The sequence below is a fragment of the Sminthopsis crassicaudata genome, chromosome 1 (genome assembly GCF_048593235.1).
Source record: "Sminthopsis crassicaudata isolate SCR6 chromosome 1, ASM4859323v1, whole genome shotgun sequence".
In the NCBI taxonomy this organism is placed as follows: Eukaryota; Metazoa; Chordata; class Mammalia; order Dasyuromorphia; family Dasyuridae; genus Sminthopsis; species Sminthopsis crassicaudata.
The window spans coordinates 612,835,804-612,861,758 of NC_133617.1; the positions used below are offsets into that span (position 1 = coordinate 612,835,804).

General features: G+C 30.6%; 1 protein-coding gene across 2 annotated transcripts in view; it reads left to right on the forward strand.

Moving 5' to 3' along the window:
• EMB (embigin) overlaps positions 1 to 18,224 on the forward strand; it is a 120,983-nt gene extending 102,759 nt beyond the window's left edge. For both annotated transcript variants that reach the window (XM_074282551.1, XM_074282552.1), the window contains exons 3-9: positions 5,503 to 5,689; positions 5,910 to 5,998; positions 11,579 to 11,706; positions 14,970 to 15,249; positions 15,990 to 16,023; positions 17,335 to 17,427; positions 18,024 to 18,224. In XM_074282551.1, coding sequence (XP_074138652.1) covers positions 5,503 to 5,689; positions 5,910 to 5,998; positions 11,579 to 11,706; positions 14,970 to 15,249; positions 15,990 to 16,023; positions 17,335 to 17,413 — 797 coding nt within the window. In that variant the 3' untranslated portion in view covers positions 17,414 to 17,427; positions 18,024 to 18,224. The remainder of the gene's footprint in view (positions 1 to 5,502; positions 5,690 to 5,909; positions 5,999 to 11,578; positions 11,707 to 14,969; positions 15,250 to 15,989; positions 16,024 to 17,334; positions 17,428 to 18,023) is intronic.
• The last annotated feature ends 7,731 nt before the right edge of the window (positions 18,225 to 25,955 follow it).

Consider the following 25,955-nt stretch of genomic DNA (forward strand, 5'->3'; position numbering starts at 1 on the left):
CTTTAAAATTTTGAAGTATATAATTTATTTTTAAAACTACATAATAGATTTGAAATTTTGATCACTACTCCCCTATTCTACGTCTGTAAAAATGATTATTTTAATTACTATTTAAGCTTAGAATGAGATTTTTAAAAATTTAAAACCCTTTGATATTCATTAATGATGATTATCCAAAACAATAATGAAAGTTTCTGTTTCAATTCTTGTCTCCAAAACAAAATATTAAAATGATTTAAAAAAAAATAAAAGAGGAGAGGATAATATTACAAAATCTGAAATTAGACTTGATTTTGTTGCTATAAGAAACTCATACATGAAGAAATTATTTTAAAACATATATATCTATATCTATATAAATATAGATATAGATATAGATATGCAATTCAAAAGTACTCAGCAGATAGTAGGCCTGTAGTCAGGAAGACCTGGGTTTAAATATGGTCTCACATTTACTACCTGTGTGACTCTGGGCAAGTAATTTAATTGTGTTTACTTCACTTTCTTCAACTGTACAGTCAGCTAGAGAAGGAAAAGAAAATTGCCAAGAAAACTCCAGAGTCTGATGTGACTGAAATATTTAAACAATAGCAACTAAAAACAATACTATAATTCAGAATACAACTTTTAAAGATTCTCCATTTATTATTGCTTCTGGCTTTCTTTTGTTCTATTCTTTTCTTGGGTGAGGTAAACCTAGCTATTCTTAGTCTCCCTTATTTAAAAAATAATAAATAAAACAAAAGCCTTTTAAACAGCTATTCATAGTAAAGCAAAACAAATACCTGTGTTGATTATGTCCAAAAATGTGTACATCTCATTCTCCATCTTGAGTCTCCAATCTCAGGAAGTGGAGAGCACGCTTCATCATTGATACTCTGGAATTGTGGTTGTATATTGCACTGATAAGAGTTCATAAGCATTTCTTTTTAAAAATGTAATTTATTTTATTTTGAACTTAAGAAATAAAACAAGCATTTCCATAACATGATAGAATAGAAAAAAAAGATTATTGCATATGAAAATATAATTCTATCATGTAAAACTTGCTCTTTTTAAATATATAAAGTTATTATGTAACTTTTTTTTCCTTTTTTTCTCCTCTCCTCAACTCTCCTCTAGAAATGGGTACCATTAAACACAAATATGTATGTGTATATATATGTAAATGTAAACACACATATATGCATATGTATATAAAACTATACATACTTCTATTTATCAGTTCTTTCTCTGAATACATATAGTGTCTTCCTCATAGAAAGTCCTTTGTAGTAAATTTGAGTATTTTTCAAAATGACTTAATCACTCAGTCATTCTTAAAACAATATTTCTCTTACTGTGTAGCATATTCTCTTGGTTCTGCTCATATTATTATTTGTTATTTTCTTCTAGTCTCTCTATTTTTCCCTAAGATTATTAAACTCATTTCTTATAGTATAGTACTATTCCATCACAAGCATATACCCACAATTTGTTTAGCCATTCCCTAATTGACAGGCAACTGTGCCTTTTCCAGTTCTTTGCCAACACAAAGAAAGCTGCTATAATTATTTTAGAAATGTAGGTCCTCTTCCTTTGCCCAATCACATAGGGAAAAGAGACCTAAAAGTGGTATTGCTGGGTCAAAAGGCATATGTAGTTTAATGACTCTTTGGACATAATTCTAGATTTCTTTGCAACATGGTTAAATTAGTTCACAATTCTACCACCAATGGTAAATGTGTCCCCATTTTTCTATATTCCCTCCAATATTTGTTACTTTCCCCTTTGATCATTTTAGCTAATCTAATAAATATAAAATGTTATCTCAAGATTATTTTAATTTGCATTTTTCTAAACAATAATGGTTTTCAGCTTTTTTTTTTATGTGACCATAAATTGTTTTGATTTCTTAATTGGAAAACTGCCTGTTCATATCTTTTAACCATTTATCAGTTGGGGAATAATTTGTATACTTATGAATTTGAAAAAGTTCTTTATATATTTGAGATATGAAGCCTTTATCTAAGGAATTGTTCTTTAAATCCTCCCCCACCTTACCACCAATTTTCTATTTTCTTTCTGCTTACATTTGTTTAATTTGTACAAAAAACTTTGTAATCTAAATTATCCATTTTATACTTCATACTGCTTTCTATTTCTTCTTTATTCATAAATTGTCCCCCTAATATTTTCCATATTCTTCAGATTTTCTGGTAAATATCTCTTTGCATAGAAATAATGTATTAATTTTGGCCATATCTTGTTAAGTGATACAAGATATTGTTCAAGGCCCAATTTCTGCCAGACTGCTTTCCAGTTTTCCCAATACTTTTTATAATAATATTCTAAAAACTTAAGTCTTTATACTTTTCAAATGCAATCTTACTGTAGTCATTTCCTTTATTTCAAAATTCTTTGTCTTTATAATATTTTTATTATTATGAATTGCTCTCCTGGTTCTTTTCACTAATTCTGCATCAGTTCATAAAAGTCTTCCTAGATTTGCCTCTCATGACTTCTTATTGTGCAAAAATATATCATATCTACAAACCGTAATTAGTTCAGTCATTCCATAGAGGGTAGTACATCACCTTTTTTGTGTGTTTAGTTCTTTAGACTTTCAATTTACAAAATTTCCAAAGTAATTATTTCCAATTTAAGAGCCCTTTTTCTTTCAAACAGACGTGTGTGTATATTTTCTGAATGTTTGATCCCTTTGTATCACTAATAACCTACTTTTTTTTTTCCAGTGGGTGCTTAATTGAGTATTGTATTATACAGAACTAACACTTCAATGTGTTTTAAAGAGGATAGAAAGACAAAGCATGAGAACGTTCCATTGTTGTTAGAGGAAAAAAATAAAGAGGCACATGTTTTAGTCTTCCTCCAAAGTGCTCCCCAAACTCTAATTTCCTGGTGGAATGAAAGAAAAATAGTATATTCGGAAAGGAAGTTTGAGGGAAGAGATGATGATTGAATCATTTCTCTTACTATGGGTAGCACATATTGATTACTATCAGCTAATGTTTAGTATACAATTTCACTACTCAAAAGATGCCTACTAGCTGCTCTGCCTCTACTTTATCTTGAATATTCTCCCCTCCAACTTCTACTTTTCCAAATTTTACCTATCCTTCAAGACTGAATTTAAGTCCTATATCCTTAAATCAACTATGCTCTTGTCATTCTTTCTGACCTCAGAATTGCAATAGCAAAATTGATACTAATAGCTGACACAAATAGAACTTTGCAGTTATAGATCATTTTAAACACATTATCCAACTATCCCTTTCCAATGACAGAACAAGGTACAAGGTGGATATATCATTACCTCCATTTTATGAATAAGAAGACTAACCTAGAGATCATATAATTTGTTTAAAGTCTCCTAGATATAATGAAATTGAAGTAAGACTTAAAATCTAGATCTTTTCACTTCAAATCTTGGACTCTTTATTTTGATATACTGTTTTAGTAGTGAGCTACCCTTTCTGGTAATCATGTGATTTTGTACTTAATTTATAGCACTAAATTTAACATAATTATAATTTATGTCATTCAATAATTCATGTATTCTAGTCTCATTTTCTCACGTGGATAGTAAAATCTTTGAAGGTATTATAATGCTTAGTATACAGTAAGTGTTCAAAAATTACATTTGTTTATGTAAATTTGCTGAGCTCAGATAATTTGATCTTTCAAAAAAAATAAATTAAATATTTTATTTTGTCTAATTACATGCAAAATATATTTTTAACATTTTTTTTTAATTTTGAGTTCCAAATTCTTACTCCCACCTTATCCTCTTCATTGAGAAGGCAGAGAATTTGGTAAATGTGACACTGTGCAGTCATGCACAACAGTCATGTTGTGAAATAAAACAGATAAAATGAAAGCATTTTAAAAAGTTTTATGCTTTGATCTGTATTCAGGCTATTTTGTTCTTTTTTCTAGAGGTAGATGGCATTTTCATCATAAAGAAGATAACTTGATTCTTTATATTTTTAAGATTATCCAAACACTAATAGATTTGGCTTCCTTTAAGACAGAAATCAAGTGGCAATTCCTATAGGCAGCCTTTACCAATTCACTTAATTATTAATATGTTCTTTTTTTTGAAATAACTCTGTATTCTATGTCATACATAGAGAATCCTTCTAAGTGGAGAGTAAACTCCCTGAAAGTAAAATTTTTTCTCTTCCATAGCCTAGCTTTAGGTCTTGATGTTAATGTTGGTTGTATTGAATTGAGACCATAAAGGATGCTTCTAAAAGGGAGCAGGGAATATTTCAGGTGTCCTGGAATATTTAATGGCATTCAAAACCATTTCTACTTGCACTGTTGATTCATAATTGATCATGATTCATAAAAAAATTTTCTTAGTGTTTGATACTTTCTAGGCTCCACTATTCTATAATCAAAGGCATTCTTCTTTAAAACAAGGAATTCAACTCAGCTGTTTTTGAATTGTACAAGCAATTATTTCAAGCATTTGCCCATGAAGCACTTTAGATTAGCTGTGCATACAGTTTTTAAAACTTTACACTTGGTTGCTACTCAGGAAAACATTTTCCCACTTTCTAAATTTTTTAATGTAATTATAAGTGATGACACTATAAGCTATTAGACAAAAGCTATTTGCTGCCTAGCTTTTCTGGCTTTTAACAATAAGGATAGGAATTTCATTTGATGTAGAGAACTCCTAGTTTAGGTAACTCTTATTATCCAGTGCAGGAAAGTCCCTTCTCTGCAACTTTTGTCTTAAAGAATTGTTTATAAAATTGAAAAATTAAGTGACATGCAGTGTCAGAGAAGGAACTTTGAACCCTGCTTTCTGCTTCTGAAGACAGCTTTCTATTCATTACTCTATCCTGCCTCTCTTTAACAATAATAATCTTAAAAATAAGTTTTTAATGCAAGTTTTCTTCTTCAAATTTTATATTATTAACAAGAGTTCAAATAATAACATATTTTGGCATACTTAAAGAGTACTTTTCATATATCATCTTATTTGAGCTTCTCAGCTATTCTAATAAAGTAGTTAAAATAGCTATTATTATCCTCATCTTGCAACTGAAAAGTTAAGTAATAATATTGAAATTAATTCAGCAATTCCTTTTAGCATCTAAAATTTTTTATATTAAAATTTTTATGCTGCTGTAATTATACTTTTGTACCACATTTCAGTAAGTAACACATATATATTGAACAGCTTCTGTATGTCAGTCATGATGCTATGTATATAAAAGGAAATACAAAACTTAGTCTCTGTCTTCAAAGAACTTAAAATCTAATTGAGAATACAAAGTAATAAGATTATGGCATATGCCTGTCCATTTCTATTAACATTAATTTTTTTCTTCAAATTTGAAAAAAATAAAGTAAATAAAACAATTAAAAGGTAGAACTTTTGAAAAATTATAAATTTATATTATAAATTTGTAATTATAAAATTGTAATTGATATTTTGAAGCTATTGTAATTTTTAATAACTATACTTTATCTTTTAATTACTAGAAACATCTGATGAAGTGGTGGAAAAAAATGTGACAATAGGAAACCCTGCTAGCATAGAACTAAGATGTAACTTCAGTACTAGCATGAATCCACAATTTGTGTATGTATTTTGGAAAAAAGGTAATGATCGGATCAATAGAACAAGTAGCGTCAGAGTAATTGAAAATATTTTGCAAGCTTATATCAGGTAAGTGATACAGAAATTTGACTTTTTAAAAAATTTCTATATAAGTTAGTTGAACCTTAATTATTTTATTTACTTGTTATTTGAAAATAGTAATTACTTACCTCCTTAATTATTCACTTTATGTTGCTCAAACTTATGTTTTAAACAATGGTTAGGTCTCTTTAATTTTTCATTTTTAGAAGGTAAAAAGGCACAAAGATAATTATTTAAATTATTCTAGGTTGATGGTCACTGATAAGGTGCATATGGATAGCTACTCTTGTATTTTTGAAGGGATAAAGGCTCGAAAGGGGACATTTCACTTTAAAGGTCAGTACTAAGAAATTAATACCAATATTATGTTATAGGAATTATAAAACCTCCTAGTCTTTTTTGGTTTTTAATGAATAAACAACATAGTCAACAGAATATACATAATGAATTTACATATGTATGCACACATATATATGTATATACAAATATTTATTTACAAATATATGTATAAACTTTGCTTACATATAGTATTTTTGAAGATGCACATATTCATATTTTATTATACACAGACACACATAAGCACACACCATGTTGAATATGAGGGGGCCAGGGTCACAAAATGACCAAGGGGCTCGAGTTGGAATCTAGATGTCCTAGATTCAAGTTCTATTTTTGACATATCTTGCTATAATGACAATGGGTGAGGCACTTAGCTTCTTGGTATCTTGCAAAATAATCTATCCCTATCCATTGGAGAGAAGCTGAATTCTTATATTGATGGAGAGAATCTTTACACCAGTAATTTCTCTCTACCTCCTTCTTTAAAAAAAATAGCATATGATATAAGAAAATGATTAGGAATTTGAGATCTTGTCCATCCATCATCAGTCTTCAAGAAATATATATATAATTAGATTTTAAGTTCTTTGAAGACAGAGACTAAGTTTTGTATTTCATTTTATATACATAGAATTAGACCTCATAAAAATCTGCTGTGTTTATAAAAAGCTTCAAAATGCAAATTTTCACAAACCACTTATTTGTGAAAATAAGAATAATTTGTCAGAGAGGGCAGAAGTTTCTGAGGTATGGAATTTTGTTTAGCAAAATGAAATAATATGAGTTAAGTATTTTCACAGCTAGACCATGATAACAAGAGTACAATATGGGGGCAAATTATAAAAAAAAGTCTTAAATATTAAAAGGTGTGTTTCATTTTCAGTTACTTAGTACTTTGAGAGTTTTTTTTTTAATATTTTAAAAGTTCCTACTTAGTAGCCTACAACTCATTGCTTTTTAGTGATCATGATTAAAGACTTTTCATTTCTCTTTAATATCCTACCACCTACACAGTCAGGCTATTTTCCTCTATTTTATACTTACTTTTAAGTATTCTGATTTGTAGAGTATGTCTCCAAAGACAGAAACTTTTACCTTCTGTTTTTTTTCCACTTTCTTCTATCCTCCTTGCCCAATTTAGAATTTTGTTAGATAAATAGTACATGTTCATTACATGCTACTTGATGGATATATTGGCTCTTGTTCAAGTCATAGTTTTTTTGGAATAAAGCACTACAAGTTCAAGAAAAAGTATTTGTGATAGGGTTTCTGGTGGTCAGGAAGTTAAATGATAAGGTCTAGTGGCAGGTTTGAGGTACAGGGAACCAAATGAAGAAGTTTGGCTTCCCTGCAACCCCTTGGATTCTGTGCAAAGGTAGGGAGTTTTGGGGACTTCCTTTTGGCAGCGCAGAGGTCCTCTGTAAAAGAATTTACAGACCTGAAAACCTAGATTTATAAAAGGGTTTACTATGGGGATTGGAAGTAAGGTTAGAAATCTTGATAAAGAGGCATAAAACCTGGTTAGGGAAATAGGTGAGGATAAAGAGAGGAAAGCACTGGAAAAGAATATTCCAGTGGACAGAGGCCCTTGGCATCCCAAGCATGGCATAGCTGGCATGTTGGAACCTCTGCAAAGAGAGGATTTTAGTTTGTCTCTTTTATGTTGTGTCCTAGTGGGACACTCAATTTTATATTTTTTGTTTTTCCCCACACAAGATCAAATATGTGCAGACATACATGCATATTTGATTATGTACATACTATACACACATGCATACACACATTCCTATATATATATGTCAATGGGTACCTTTTTGATCAATTGTCTACTTTGATTTAGTTCAATTCATTTTTGTTTCTGATCAGAATTTCAGTACAAAGTCTGTGTGGTTTTATTCAAACTTTTTTTTTAAATAAAAAGATACCTGAGTGCTAGCCGAGTGTTTTTTTTTTCTTTTCTGTTATTTAGATAGAAACATTTCAATTGGGCTTATTAGTTTTTAATGTGCATTTAACTTTAATGCAACTTTAAGCATACCCTGTATCCTGGAGGTATTTGTAAAGTTAATAAATGTATTCCTTCTAGCATTTCTTTCCTAAGAGAGAATCCTGCCCTTCAATTCATTTAAAAAATGAATATTGCCTGAAGAAACAATTAATTTCATCAGAATACAATTTAAAGGCTTCCACAGAACAATTCATATTGCAGTTATTTAATTCTACCTTCAAGGCATAGATATTTTATAAATACTCAATCTTCCTATAATTCCACTCATTATATGTAACTTGTGAATTCTCTTAAGAAGATGTCTTATATTGAAGCTTCAGTTTTAGATAGGGCTAAGGAAGTCTTCTCCTAAGTGCATAAGTCAAACACAAATGTATAAACCTGAACCTAGGAACAATTAAGTAATAATGTCACTACCTTATTCTGTGTGAAAGCAAGAGATGATTTATTACTATGAGATTTTTAAATGGTCTCTACATAGTTGATTAGTTTTAAGACAAAAAAGTCTATTGGTATTTAACTGTCAGGAGGGTATTTGAATGCCAGAAAGAGAATAAGCAAAGTTTACACTCTAAACCTGCAACAGTCAGGGTTGATTTTTAGCTCAAAAGATGGCATATATTTTCTAAATTATGATATTCCCCACTCCCACTCACCCCATACCCTGTGCAAAAAAGGGAGCATTCTGACCCAAGATTGCTACACTGCTACTTCCATAAAATTCATCATACTTGCAGATGTTTTGAGATTCATCTTGATATTGGCTTTCTGCATACTTGACCTTTAACTGTCTAGTCTTGTTTTTCAAGAAGAAACTGAAGCATATTACTTTGACTCATATTTTCAAGAGAATTTTATTGCTAGTACCAAATCAGCCAATCTACTCACTTGGATCATGAAGTTGTTTCCAATGATAGTTTGACAGATTCCCTCCATCTATGGGGCTAATCACTCCTTTTTAGCTGATGGACAGCCAGCTGCAGAAGAAAATTGAGCTGAGCCTACACAAATACCTTTACCAAAAATGGGTCAAGCAATTATATAAAGGAAGTACATCTTTTTTCTATTGCATTGCCATAATATGTGTTCTTTTAATTAGAAAAAGATGATTTGAGAGAGAGAGATGTTGTATCACTTGGAATAGGAAACTCTCTCTTGCTTAAAAGTGAACTTTCACATGCCTATGAAATACAAGTTGGTTGTATCAGTTTGTCAAAGTTAACCTTTCTTCCTTTTTTTATTCTCTTGTGCTATGATGGTTTTGAGACCCCCTGTAGCTTTTACCATGATCATTCTTTTTTTATTGAAATGGAGCTTTCAGGGAATGCCTTGATTTTCAAAGATCTCATTTACATTTACATAGGAAAAGGTAGAAACATATTACCTATTGCACAAATAGCATCAGAATAAGTTTCTTCAGCCAGCTTCTTGTTTAATCTCCCAGGTAGTGAATGCTCAAGAAATTGTGAATGACAAATAATTTTTTGCTTTTCTGTCATAAAATTGTCATGTTAGTCTTCTTAGATTCACTATTTTTCAGTTGAACACTGTAGTAGAAGAGCACTGCATTTATAAGCAAAGGGCCTTCATTAGATTCCCAGTCCCTCATTTGCTACCTGTATGACCTTGAGAAAATCACTTAGCTTCTGTGACCCTCAGCTTCCTCATCTTCAAAATTAGAGTGCTGGACTATATGGCCTTAGAAGTCTCTTGAAGATAGATCTATTCTTTTTATTGTTCCTTGAACTAAAAATGCAAGCTCAGCATTCAATTCTATAGCCCCTGGTCTTTGCCAGTGTGATTTTCTTTCATCCTTTTGCATCAGAATCTTCAAAGTGATGGGTATGCAGTTTGTCATTTCTACATTAAATCTAATGTTCTATGACACACAGTAAGTTGCTCTAGATGCCCCTCCTTTCTAGCTTAGATAAACATTGTGAAGAGAGAACTGATAAAGTTCTTCCTACCCTAACATTACTTGATTTATTTCAGTGTTGTGACTAGACACACCAGCTTCTTTCTTTTAATATAAATCTTGTCAGATACTACTGTGTGTGTGTGTGTGTGTGTGTGTGTGTGTGTGTGTGTGTGTGTGTGTGTGTAGAATCCTTAAAATATCACAGTTGTATAGTTATGGACAAAATCATATTCACAGGGTTAGCTGTTTTTGTATCACTACCCCTTTCTTGTGGGTATGCCTTAAAACTAGTACAAGCCACTATAAGAATGTCATCTTAGTATAATACATAAATATAGACACACTGGGAAGACTTCATAATAATCAGATAATCAGATTTCACAGAGCCATTCTGATCTCATCTGGCTAGTTACTCTCCACAGAGTGGTATGCTGGAGTTAGTTTGTATTGTCTTTTGAGAACAATTGTTTATGATGATTCACAACTCAGAAGTAGACAAAAGCTACAAATCCAGGCTTGACTTATCATATTGTTGATTGGAATTTTGAAAGGAAATAATAAGGAATAATGGAAATCAAAGATAAAAATGTTTTTGCACCTTCCCCATCCTTACTCCAAGAAAATTGTCAAACATTTATTCCACCACATTCCTATCTCCATCTTTTTAACAAATAGCTTTGAAGTAGTAAGATGGATTTAGAAATCATGGTCTGATCATTAAAGTCTGGTCATTTTGAACAATTTTTTTTCTTTTTTGGAGGCAATTTGGCTTAAGTGACTTAGTCAGTTATACAGCTAGTACATATTTAGTATGTGTCTGAGGTCAGTGCTCTATACATAGCACCATTTAGCTGTCCCCAAACAAATTATTCTAATGTCAAAATTCTAGAGTCTACACTTTACACTTTCCTTTTTTCAAATTTATCTGTGTAATTAACTTGATGCAGACAAGCATTTACCTATAAAAAGAACAGAAAAAAAGAGTGCTTTTATTTTGGTATATTTCAACTTGAATCCAGTACTTCTGACACTGACCTACATGTCTGTGTGCCCTTTTGAACTACCATTTTTTTTTCTGTGTATTTTTGATGATTCACTTATGATCTCTCCCCTTATTTCTTCCTCTTTTAAAGTATTTTGTCATTTCCCTTCTACTTTTTCCTCCAAATAAACATCTTATATTGTAAGAAGTAAATAGTTATATGCTTAAAGAAGATATTTGTGTATTCAGTATTTATAAGTGTATGCCTCATCCGTGCCATCATCTCTTTGTTAAAAGGCAGGAAGCTGGATTTGCCATAAGTATTCTAGAGTAATGATTGGCCACTTCTTTAGTCATTGTTCTTAAATTGCCATTTTTTTTTATATTACATGCATGCTAACGCTGATTCAAAATTGTTCTACACCATTCTTTTTTGATGAGATTTATATTAGAACTTGCTACATTAAAAATAAACATAAATGAGCAATTTGTTCTTCTGAAATTGTTTTACTAAGTATAGAGAACCAACTAGCAAATAATACCATATTATAGGTCATTAATCATTTAGGAACATGAGAAAACTTTTTTAGAAAATATTTAAAACACAAATTTGTATTTTGTTTAAACTTTTTTTTTCACTAACCCTACATTTCTCTTAATTTTCCTTAGTTCCTAAAATTTGTACGAAAGAAAAGCCATTGGTGAATTATGAATGGGACTCTGTTGTCTTGAACTGTAACAGTGAAAAATTTGTCCCCTTGCAGTGGGTCTGGTATGCTAGTAATGGAAGTGAAAAGGTAAGATTTAATTTTTCTAATCAAAATAAAAAAATAAGCAAAAGTTTATTTTTTAATGCATCTTTACCTAGATCCTAAGTCTATTTAAATTTCTGAGCTCCATGTTCTTCTCTGAGTTAATATTCTTAGAAAAAACAAATAGCATCAGTGATAAATATATTGTCATCTTCATAGTCAGAGTTCAGAAATCATTTCTAATAAGGCATAAAACTGACTTGAAAAGAAGATGTAATTTATTCAATCTTTTTTGAGAAGAAGGCACACTTCATTAGCATTTTGCATATTTAATTGATGATCTGGAGAAATACATCCTTGAGAAAAGATATCTTACTCATTAGCATCTTGTGTTATTACCTGGAAAGTTGATTAAAGCTGCAAGCATAGTAGATAAAGAGTTGTCTTCTAAATCCCAACTTCTTAAACTGTAGTTTTTTATTGTGATTTTTTATTAATAAATGTTTGATTTGTATAATTGTTTTGTATAGTTATATATCTGAGTCACATAAAAATTTTTTGAAAGAAAAGGGATTGTGAGTGGGAAAGGTTTTAGAAGCCTCTCTAAATCAGGTAGATCTGTGTTCAAGTCCTTTTTGTGACATATACTGGCTTTGGGAGGTTAGACAAATCTCTTCATTTCTGATTGCTTTAGCTAGAGTGATGTCAGATATCTATTGATAGAAAGGATTTTCTGACAGCAACAACAAAATCACAGTTTGAAAATGAACAAACAAAAAACCCCAAATTGAAAGAAATCTGTAACTCTTTTCTTTATCCCTTTCTCACCTACCATTGTGATTTAGAAGGAAGAGATAGGGAGAAAATACTAGTATGTCTATGCATTAGGCTAAATCTCCTACAAATATCACCTCTTATGATTTTCATAACAACCTTGGGAGATAGGTAGTATATTATTAACTTCACTTTACTAATGAAGAAATTGAAGGAAACAGGGGTTACGTAACTTGGCAAGGTAACAGTTAATATATGTCTGAGATTTTAACTAAGATCTTTTTGACATCATCTCCAGCACTCTAGTACATCAGTTAGTTGTTCAAACTCAGGTTAATAAAGAAAAAGTCAGTTTTTTCTAAATTGTTTTATTTTAATCTGCATATGCAGATTTTTGTTTTAAATCAGAGGTATAGGTTTTAGTAGCTAAATAAGACAACATGATCTAGGGTTGGCAGGTGGCCAAGGAAAGCTAAAGAAAGTCAATTTCTAATAATCTAGAAGAGTGGATTTATCCAATCATTGACTATAAAGACATGGATGATCAATAATACTCATCAAAGCCTCTCCACATTGTTTAATAAGGGCAGTAAAGTAAACTATATCCCTATTGTATTCTTTCTCTTCCAAATAAATTCATGACAAAGGCAAGTTGCTGTCAGGTAATAATACTGCCATACAGGTGTGATGGGCTTCCAAATCTGATAGGACATTCTAAGTCAATCAAGACAGATCTTGCTTTAGCTTTCTGAGGGCAGACGGATGGGAGTCCATTCTTGTAGAACAGACAGTTCTCAATGCCACTTTGGAGCCGATGGATATTGTGATAGAGTTCTTTAGAAGGACGAATCCTTTGATAACATTCAGGTTGTGAGTTGAAGGGATCAAATCTTCTTGTCTTTGTCGCTAATAACCATCAAAATATATATCAGACAGCTTTAATTTGAAGAAGTTAAGTTGAATGGTGGGTTTTCCACAACATTTAAATTGTTATGATTCAGCTTCCACATATTTGTATACACGACAGGAAAGAATAGTAGACAGTGCCTGGTTTCTACTTTATACTTATGAAATGCTTGTTGATTGAATATAATATGAAGAATGATATAAATCTATTTTTATTGTATTTTTTTAATTTTTAAATTTTTTTATTTTTTATTTTTTATTTTTGTTTTTTGTATTTTTTAATACAATAAATATATACTCATATTTTTCTCTAGTCTCAGGACCTCTTGAAGGGGCGGGGCTCTCCAGATGACTGGTGGCTGGCAGGAGGCCTTGAGTTTGGATAATCTGTTTACAGACAATAAAGAGCAGGCCACTAGGCCTTAATCGAATCTTAGAAATAGTTTTAATTTATATATAGTTATGGGAATTCAATTAATAAACTGATTTTTATTATGTTGAATAATAGTCCTAGATAATATTTGAATTTGAGAAACCTTGAAAAATTTAAGAAGAATATAGGGAATATTGAGAATTTCTATCCCATTCAAAAAATCCAAATAAAGGAAAGAACCAGATTTAAGTGTACAGCTGTATATCATTGCTTAAGATGACATCCCATCTACATTCTATTCTTTCTCCAACAGTGAGAGATAAAGCAATCTTATTTAATTAAGCCTTTTCCTTTTAAAGGTATGCTTTAGAATAGGGCTTCTTACACTTTTTCCACACATGACCCCATTTTGCTCAAGAACTTTTTATGTGAACCTTTGTACATAGGTATATACACCAGACATTTATTGATAACAAATTTTGCGATCCTCATATTCAATTATGTGAATCTACAATTCACAGTTTAAGAAGTTAGGCTTTAAAGTAAGACTTTTTTTTTTACTGACAACCAATTTTCAGATGCGCTCTTATATACTAGGGTCACTTTTCTATATTTTAAAAATATTTAAGAGTATAGACCTGATTCTGAATTCTAGCTCTGACATATTCATTTCTTCATAATGATTATGGGCTCATGGATTTAAAGATTGTCTAATTTCAGAGGTTTTTAATGTGTGGTCTTTGAAGCTTACATATATAGATGTAAAGACAGAGGTATGTATATCTAGACTTCAACAAAATTGTTTTTCTTTTTAATGTTTTGTTTTAGCCATTTAATCTTTATTCTGAGAAGGGATCCATAGGCTTCATCAGTCTGATGAAGATATCTCTGATAAAAATTAGAATAAGAATCCCTAATTTTTTCCTGACACATTTTCTTAAGAATATCTAGCCTAAATAGCTCATAAATGTAGAAATATTTTATGAAAGATAGTGTGACATAATTGATAAAGTGCTAGATTTGGAGTCAAGAAAATTTTTTCTAATGTTGGTTAAGTCACTTAACTCTTAAGGAGCCAGACTCTAAGCTCTTAAACTAATCTAAAAAGTGAGTGCTAGTTTACTTTAGTGGAAGTTCTCCATTAAAAATCCCTTCTCAAATGAAATTATAGGTCCAACTTAAAAACAATCAACCAAACCAAAACTTCTACCCACATATATCTTATACATGTGATTTGAATATCTCCTCATATTAGGTTCCCATTGACCTTACAATGAAAAACAAGTATGAAATTCTACCATCCAAATATAATGAAACAAAACTAAAGATAAAGCATCTCCAAACAACAGAGAGTGGACCATACTGGTGTCGTGCAATATTCCTCCTAGGAGAGAGTGAAGGAAAACTGAACCTCAGAGTGCTAACCTACCTAGTACCACTCAAACCATTTCTTGCAGTAACTGCTGAAGTTATAATTTTAGTAACTGGTATTTTTCTCTATGAGCTATACACCAAAAGGAGACAGCTACCCTCAGGTAGGAATGTTATTCTGATATATTTCATTATGACTTATCAATGCACAGTAAAGTTTCAAAATTTTTGATCATTATGCGCATTAATAGATTTGTATTCTGTACTAGTATGTACGCACACACACATACACACACACACATATATATGCTCTACCAACATATATGTATAAAAAATACTGGTATTCCATACTAGTAAAGTTGGAGCTCTTAATCTATTTTCTATCTTAACCTGCTGAGGTTATAGATTCTTAATGTTATAGATTATTTTCTATTTTTACTGTTCCCTAAATAAGCCATATACTATGTACTTAAAGTTTAAAAATGTATTCAATAGAATATGCCAATGAATTCTGTGATGATCCTTTACATAATGTTGCAGAATAACAACAATCATTCTTAATCTATTTAAGTTACATATTCTTAATTAAATAAAAGATTAGGAGAATGAAGAATATATCAATTTTACTTTTTAATATAGAATATATATACAACCTCAAATAGTTTGGGAGAAACAAAATTTTTGTTTATCAACTGTTGTCAATATCAGTTTATTTTTTTCATTGGAAAATTGTAAAACATCTTGTCATAATACCATTAATTTATTTATAAATTGAAAAATTATATGCTAATCAGCTCTCCTCACATTCTCTGGGGAAATCCATTTATAGAAAACTGATCATACATGATCCTTAAAAAACAATAAAATAATCCTAAGATTTAAATTGTCTTTTTTTTAAACACAGAAAGTGGAAATGATTTTGAACAAGGTGAACAACTGTAAGTATTAATATTAAATTATGTAAAATGATGTAGTTGAGATAAAAGCAAACATTTGATGCGATTGCTGCATTGCTAGATACCCTTCTTCCAAAGATTGACCAACAAATGATGAAATTATTGGTCAGTTCATTTCATGAAACAAGTAAGAACGGAAAATGGATGTAAACAGAATTATGGGTCCAAGTATATATTTGTTTTACTCTTTTTCTTAGTAAACAAAGGACTTCTCATAATTTTCATATATGATGGTTCAATTTTTACTTTACAATATAAACAGAAGCTCCATGGCTTTTCCAAAATTGTTATATCAAAGTATCTAAGAACCCAGAAAAACCCCACAAATTTGAATCATTCTTTTGAAAATGATTCAATTATGAAAGTTAAGTTGATATAACTTTTCTGTTTTATTCAATGCTTATTTTAGTGAAGAGATAGTGAAATCTATAGATATTAAGTTCATACTGGTATAATATAGTATAATATCAGTTAGTACCATTATGAATTTTGAGAGCTTATTCCAAAAATATATCTTCACAACATTAAAATGTCTAGTTGATTCAATCAATTCAGAAGATATGTACGTTCACTTTAGATTTAGTTTACTTAATTCTAGATTATTGTACTAATTACGACCAATGTCTCATCATGTAGATATTCTTAAGAAACTCTTTCATAACCTAGAATAAAGGTGAGTTTGAGTCTCCTGATAATCTCTTTTATTTGTATTTTGTCAATATCAGCTTTGAAAGATGTAATTTCCACTTATTGGCATGCTCTGGCCTTTGAAGTCAGTGTCTTTCACTTCAGAAATGGGGCTATTAAACTTTTTGGAATAACCCCTAATATATCTCTAGGTTTCTTCATTGATTTTCCCACAATATATTTCTTTCTTATCAAAATTTGATCTGTACATATTTGAAAAATAATTCTGTCTTCCAGGTTGTTGAGGACAACTTTTCTATGTGCTTTATGGCTTTTCATTAAATACCACCAAGCTATTCAGTAGATGGAGATAAAACTTTGTGATTCATTTAGCCAAATGAATTGCTGGGAATTCTTAAATTGATCACCACTGTAAATTTAGCCAATCTTGTCCTTAGTCAACAGAATGTCACTAAGTCATTACATGAAGCTTTTCTAGGTTAGGGTCATGGACCACCTTCATTCCATGGTAGAAATAGGTAGTTTTTGAAGGACTCAATTATGCTTTGTTGCTACCTGTATAATATTAAGTGATATCCTGATATAGGTTATTTAGAGAAAGCATGTGATAATTGTCTTTCTTTTTTAAATTTACATTTCATGCAGAAAACCAGAAGATCACAATGGAGTACAGAAGAATAAGCAAAGAACCAGGTACAGAAAGAGTGAAGTCAGTGTGAATTAATGCTCCAATTAAAGGTAAAATTAACTTCTATCAATAGCGTGTATGTATACATTTTTCTTGTTTTATAAAAAGACCTAAACATTTTTATTTATTTTTTTATTTTTGACACAAATTATATAGAAGAAGCATGAATTTTAGTCAAAATTAAAATAAATATGATGTATATTTCCATAGAATGTATGTAGTCCTGCCAGAAAAGTGAATCATGTTAGCATTGTTGATTTTATTTTGGATTTTTCCCACTTTGATCTCATCCTGTTTTTTATTACTGCTTTTTCAACCTGTGATACATTCATATCCTCTGTAATATAAGCTCCCTATTCTTCTTCATCGTTTTGTGTTAGAGGAATAGATAAATTGATTCTGACAATATTTTTCACCAATTTTGCTCCATTTCCTTTTTTGATTATATTCTGCTTGTATTTTATTCTATATAGCAATTTTTTTGTTGTTTGTTTGTTTTTTTAGTCTAGAGACTTCATTTGAAACAATTTTTGAGTCCCACCTTCCTCTAGCACTGTATCATCAATGCTATAGAATCATGGTAGTAATGTTCCTTGTCAAATAAAATGTCATATTAATCATATTTAAAATGTTTTATTTAATTCAGGAAATTTCAAGCCAAGAAAAGAAAAACCATTTGATAATGAAGAATCCTGGAAAGCTGTGTTCATAATTGCACATTTGAAGATTATGCTTTCTCTTAAGGGTATATGGCTTTTCTTGTTGCTTTAAAGAATGAAATACTTGCAACAAAAACATGATACCATTCTTGTGCTTGAGAAGTTACTTCATAAATGCTGTATACTTATTCCAGGGTTGCAGGTATATTTTCATGCTGTGATTATTTCACAATATTAGTGAAAAGCAAAAGTATTGTTACTATTTGAATATGCAGATGCTAACACTTTCTTTTCTGTAAAATGATGCTCATCAGGGTTTTCCCTACTGTTATGAAAATATTACCTTTACATTAGTCTTTAATGAACATGCAAAATAGATGCCAGCAAAAATCCTTAATAGATTACTTATGCATTAAAAAAAAAGAACTATAACAACCAAAGATATCATTAAAGGGAAAACTTTTGCCATGTGTCTTAATAAAATATTGAAATATTTTGAAGAGGTAACAAAATGTAACATGGAAAAATGATAATTTAGAAGATCATTGTTAGTGAAAATTTATTTTATTAAGTTGAGAAAGGTGGCATATCATATTGGCTAGAAAATTGGCCTTGAATCCAGAAAGATTAGGATTCAATTTCTTTGCCTGACAAATAATGGCTCTGGAAATTACCCAACTTCTCAGAAGTCTAGGCAACTTTTTAAACTCTTAAATTGCATAGAAAATGCCAATGTTTATTGGTAGGGAGAGTTTCCTTAATACACTCTATACCAGTGGCATCATATTTCCAGTTCCTAACACCATCCCTAATTAGGAAAGCAGTGCCTTCTTTCTTTGTAAAAGATGTGGATTATTTCCCATTAAAATAACCTTTTACCTATGAATCTTAGTACAAATAAGCATGAAAACAATTTTATTATATCATTTGATTAGATTCATAACTTATAACCCTTAATCCAAGATCAATTTGTATCATTTCTTTTTCTCTTACCTTCTCATATTAAGGCCATCTGGTTTCCTAGTTTTAGTGTGGGGCTATTTAAAATGTAAAGACAATTATCTAGATTTCTAGAGATTTAATACTTCATATATGGCTACCCAACACTGAGTTTTTTTCTTTTATTATGTAGCATTACTATTAGAGGTGGCTGGTCCTATATATGGGACATATAGAGATGATTGTTCCTATATATCTTTTAACATTTATTCTAGGATTTCCCTTACTCCAGAGAACTAAACACATTGTCTTTACCAAAGCTCCTTAAACTGTGGGCCACAATCTTATGTATGTGTAACTGAATGTGGGGGTTATGAAATTATGATTTATTATTAGTAAATGTTTGATTTATATACCTATATACCCTAGGTTGCATAAAAATTTCTTAGGCAAAAAGGGGTTGATAGTGGAAAAAAAACATGGTATTACGCCTCACATAGTTGAATATCATGCTAATAATTTAGATATTATATTTCCCAGTCTGCGTGAGCTTTTTTATTTCACTGAATAATCTAAATAGCTAATCAACCAGTTCATCAACATTTTTTAAGTGCCTTCTATATAGTAGGCATTATGTTAACCGCCTTTAATGAAGGCAAAAAGCAAAATTCCTCCTGTCCTCAAGAAGCTAAAGCATTAATTGTTACATATTCCATATAACTCTATATAGTTCCTTTAAATGACAAAAGTTATGACATCCTGAATGAACTGGTATACTTTTAGGACATAGTTTATTTCTTTTCATATTTAGAATGAGTTGTTCTTTAAAAGTGCTTCCTAAAAGAAAAAAAAAAACTTTTTGTCATTTTTTTTTGTTGGTTAAAACCTTTTTGTTGAAGATACTGTTGATGTATATATAAATCTCTAAATATTTGTTTATTTCATTTACTCCAAATCAATTGGGATGTGAATTCATGTGATGTTTTTAATAACTATTTTTGATTTAAATATTGAAGTCATGTTATAATTAATATTTTATTTTGCTTAGTTTTGTATCTTACATATCCAATTATTTTTGACAACAATAAAAACTAATTTCTCTCTTTTTAATATATTATGGTTAAAATATTACTATGAACTTTATATCAAGACAGTTTGAATTTTCTTGTGTGATTTAGCCTTGAATATTCTGAAAACTAAAATATTTCTCCAGAGACAGTCTTTTCATCAGTTAGTCACTCAGTAACCATTTTTAAATGACTATTATCTTCTTGGTGAGTAGCCTGAATCTATTAAACAACAGAAGACTTGTTCTGATTTAGCTTGTTTAAACCTAGATGTGTGAGCATTAATAAATTTCATCTGTTACTGAGAAGATAACACGATAAAAAAAGAATGTAAGAAATGTAGTTAACTTTGACTTTGTTATGGCCATGATACTTCTGCTCTTTGTGTTTTCTCAGTTGTGCCTACTGCAGTGTTGATGAGAGCAAAGAGTGGATGATAGCAGAGAAGTACACAATGGTATTATTGACGATTCTTTTCTAGCATTGTAGAATGAGAGAGATGAGTAGCAGACCTGGATAGTATTACCTGACTTGAGTTTCAAGTTACTCAGGCACCGTATACTACCTTGAATATCTACATGTTGCTTTGGGTGACTTCAACAAGCAAAATTACTTTAGGGAACTGTTAGCCAAAAGTTTAATATAGTTTGTGTGTCGTTACTGCCTTACTAAATGCTAATATTTTTAAAAATGATAATGTAGCATGTGACCATTACTTAAATGCAACTCAAGGAAGTAATTTTTAAATAAGAATGGTGCCAATATTTTTTAGGCACTTTAGGTTTTGCAAAGCATTTTCTTTACAATATCCCTATGTAGTCAAAGAACAAAAATTTTTATCCCTATTTTTCAGTTGAAATATTGAGGCTCTGAGATTTCCCCATTATATAGTAACTCAGGTAGGATTTGAAGCCAAATCTCATTCATAGTATTATCCATGATAACACTCAAATTGAGGCAAAAATCTTCTATAATTATGTTTAAAGATCTTGGATGTTTGACATTCTTGTGCCTCATCCTAACAGTATTGCTATAGTAGAAGAAAATTACACAATTCAGAAATTATGCAAACATAGAAGTCCAATGATTAATTATAGAATAAAAGAGGAAATGATGATTTTGGCTTGGAATTCAAATTGTGAAAATTATTAAGGAATACATATAGAACTGATCATTATTAAAAAAATAAAAATTTTAAAATACTGATATTAGTGGACAATCAAAGAAATTGGGAAAGTAGTGCTGATTCTAAAATGCAGTCATTTTCTTTGCAGATGAGCACTGTTGAATGAAAGTGCCACCTCTAAATGATGCTATATTCCCCTAATTCTCAACCTCCCAGCTAAAGTCTTTGTATTTATGTTGCTTGGAAATATCTCAAGTCTGAATAGATTTAGGTTCCTTCCAGCATAGCTGATCAATTAGATCAGTTCTGTTTGAACAATCTATCATTTATTTCATAGAGAAAGTTCAGGAAAGCTAGCTGTTTAACTGAATAGACTAGTTTATTAAATCTAAGTAAGTGATGTGTTTAGTAGTCTTGACAAGACATAATTTGAAACATTTTTAGCTTGGCAAGTTAATAATTGACCCATTCTCAAATATTCACACTATGCTTTCAGTTTACTTATTTACTCTCATCTATTTAGTGTGAAATGATTTTCAAGGAAGAAAATTTGCTATTTCATAGTAGCCTAAAATATTCATACAGTAAATTGATTTTTTAAAAAGTAGCATTGCTTACTATAACTTCTTCCCTCTCCTGGAAAAAAAAAACAACTTTGTTGATAAGTACGTGGATCAATAGAATATATTCTATGAATAATAAAGTGAAGGGAGACCTTTTCCAGAGTCTTCTGAAAAGTTACATTTTACAAGAAAACAGAAATGATCTTGGCCAAACTCATGCACATGCTAAGTAGATTGACTAATGAGGGACTGAGCTAGCCAAGTGATTCTAGTGCCTAAGCTGCTCCATGATGTAGTTATACACTTGGGAAAAATACATTAAATTTGTCATGCTAACAGTGTACTGTCTCAGTGTAATAAATAAAGCCTCATTAAGTTTGTCAGTAGCATGCTTCCTAAAATATCTAAAAGCATTACTTTTCAGGGTAATGTACAAATTCAATGGAAAGTCATTGATTTCACTTAATTGGTAGGAAGTTCTGTCTGAATTAGAGAAAAGTCTGAACTACAGAATAGTTTCAAAGAGAAATGTTGGTTGCCCCATTTACAAGAATGAACACATAATGAAAATTAGTGGTAAGCAGAACTCCTGCAGACTTCCTTTAATGACCAAGTGAGAAATCTTCATGATTTGCCTTTTTTATGTGTGGATAGTTCTAAAATGTTTGGGACATCCTATTATCCTATTATCCTTCCCTAAGTCTCTAATCTCTTCATTTACTTCAGAATCTCACTTTTTCCTCCACAGACAATGCAAACATTAACTTTAGGCAGTCTCATGTTTTAATTATCACAAACTCCCACTAGGTTTCAATTAGTGAGACTTGTGTTTATGTACACTGGTATTGCATATTCAAATAGGTATTGTCATGATCAGTTGTACTTGGCTCTTGCCTTGAAAGACAATACAGATGGCAAGTTTTTAAAATTTGAACTCAAAGGAAATAAGTATAAATTAGAAATAAGTATAAATTAGCAGAATTTTCTGTTCTGGGTCAAGTTCATTAAAATATGGACAAGATAACCAATTATCAATTTTCTTAGCAGTTTCTCTGGCTCTTCATTTCAGTCACTTGTATGGATTTCTACTTAGATAGTTATCATTCAGCTATCTTGTTTTTATTTATAGGACAAAGATTCTATCTTTCATTAAATAAGCAAGCAAAAAACCACATCTCAAAATGGAAGTAGTCACAGATACTATAATATTTACATGGGATAGTGTCTTGTATAGGGTAGCAGCCTTTTACAGCAGTACAATAAGCATTTCAAATGACTTGGAGTTGGAAGGATCATAGGGATCAAGACCAGCTCTCTCATTTATAGTTAGTAAACTGAAGGTACAAGGAGATGAAGTCATTTACACGAGATCACAGAAAATAATTAGCTGAGCCAGAATTAGAACTCGCATTCTCTTACTTCCAAATTCAGTACAATACACTTCTAGAATGAATAAGTTTTTCTGTAACCATTAAACCATGAAATGACTATCACTTATCATTTATGTGATCTAGCCTTTCGTGAGGTTATTGTAGCTCTAAATCCATGACCCTATTGTTATAAAGAATTAAAGTTATCAAGTCACTATATATTTTCCCCCTTTGATTATAATGAAACAATTGTCAATACAAGCAGAAAAATTCATTTGAGAATGACTAAAGGATCCACCTTTAACAGCTATTTTTTAAAAGTGGCTAATTAGTAGGGTATTATTGACAAATGTGGCTATTACCTGGATTTTTGTTTAGCAACTTAAATATAAAATAACAACATATGCATTATTTGAACTAAACTGGGATGGGGAATCTAATCAATATATGGATATCCATTTTAGGAGTATTAAGTTTTATAAATAATAATATTTGCAAGATACATTGTAGACATGGCAGGTAATCTCTATATTGTCATGTCTTTGTGGAATGGAACCAGTCTGAAATACCTTAGAGAATGATTTAACACTTAGAAATTTTCTTGCCTGGTCTTGGGAGACATTATGCAGAAACAAATAACCAGATACAGCTCCTTCTAATAATCTGTATAAACAGCTAGATAGTTGATTTTTATGTTTTTCTATGGATAATAATAAAAAAAAAAATTAAGTCTGCTACCGTATAAGATAAAAGTTTTTGTTTAATTCTTTGCTTAACATATGGTTTAACCAAGTCAAAGATTACTAAAGAAAACATAATTTTAAAATTTTTTAGCAAATCACAAGGTGAGGATTCAGTTCTTCCTACCTCTAAGCCAAAGGGAAAAAATTTCCATTAGCAATATGTTAAAGCACTAATAAAAACAGTTGTTTAATATATTACCTATTGCTTTTCAATGCTTGTAATTTTTTTTACAATTATGGAAATTAAGATGTTTCCTCAAATATGAAACAGTTCAGGATAATTGTTTTATTTTCTCTATTCTCAAGAACACATACAATTGCTCATAAATGCCTTACTGTATTGTATAAAGAATATAGAATGTATCAGTTTAAAAAATGTTTATCTGTTTCAGAATGAATGAATACAACAGAAACTAGAGATCTATTGTGTGAAATTTAAATTTGCAAATTGGAGTCTATTCATTTTTTAAAAATTGTTTTATTCTTTATAAATGCTAAGCAGTGAATGTATAAATCCAGTGGTAAAATATAAATATATTTTCTTTTGCTCTGTAATTCATGTGTTATGTAATTTCTTTTATACACAAATACATTTTAATTTTTTTCCAATTTGTCCCTATACACATTAATTTATTGAATTTATTTAATTGATGTAAAATTTACTCATAAATAAATTGGGAGATATTCTTCATGAGGAAGCTACCTAGAAATAGAATAGTGATTGCAAAATTAATGATGCATAATTATCTTCATGGCTTTGATGGAAGGAATTGTAAAACTATTTGGAGATTTTAAAAATAAGTAAAATTGATATTTTAGGGAATCTTCTTTAAGCATCTACATAGACATGTTCTTGGTAACCATCTATGAAAAGTATTAACAGGAATTGATCTTGGTCTTACATTTTACTCTGTTTAATTTAGTTTTATGTTTAAACTTTTAAAATATTTTTAAAACATGATTTTATACCAAGTAATTTTTTGTTTGCTAGTTATTTTTGCATATGATTGAGATTTTTTTTTATTTTTTATTATATATATATATATATATATTTTATAATATTATCCCTTGTATTCATTTTTCCAAATTACCCCCCCTCCCTCTATTCCCTCCCCCCGACCACAGGCAATACCATACATTTTACATGTGTTACAATATAGTCTAGGTACAATACATGTGTGTGAATATCATTTTCTTGTTGCACAATAAACATTAGAATCCGAAGGTACATGCAACCTGGGCAGACAGATATTAGTGCTAACAATTTACATTCACTTCCCAGTGTTTTTTCTCTGGGTGTAGCTACCTCTGTCCATCATTGATCAACTGGAAGTGAGTTGGATCTTATGTTGAAGATTTCCACTTCCATCAGAATACATCCTCATACAGTATTGTTGTTGAAGTGTACAGCGATCTTCTGGTTCTGCTCATTTCACTCAGCATCAGTTGATTTAAGTCTCTCCAGGCCTCTCTATATTCCTCCTGCTGGTCATTTCTTACCGAGCAATAATATTCCATAACCTTCATATACCACAATTTACCCAACCATTCTCCAACTGATGGACATCCATTCATCTTCCAGTTTCTAGCTACAACAAAAAGAGCTGCCACAAACATTTTGGCACATATATGTCTCTTTCCGCTCTTTAGTATTTCTTTGGGATATAATCCCAGTAGTAGCGCTGCTGGGTCAAAGGGTATGCACAGTTTGATAACTTTTTGGGCATAATTCCAGATTGCTCTCCAGAATGGCTGGATTCTTTCACAACTCCACCAGCAATGTATTAGTGTCCCAATTTCCCCACATCCCCTCCAACATTTGTCATTATTTGTTCCTGTCATCTTAACCAATCTGACAGGTGTGTAGTGGTATCTCAGAGTGGTCTTAATTTGCATTTCTCTGATCAGTAGTGATTTGGAACACGCTTTCATGTGAGTGGATATAGTTTCAATTTCTTCCTCTGAGAATTGTCTGTTCATATCCTTTGACCATTTATCAATTGGAGAATGGTTCGGTTTCTTATAAATTATGGTCAGTTCTCTATATATTTTGGAAATGAGACCTTTGTCAGAACCTTTGTTTTTAAAAATATTTTCCCAATTTGTTACTT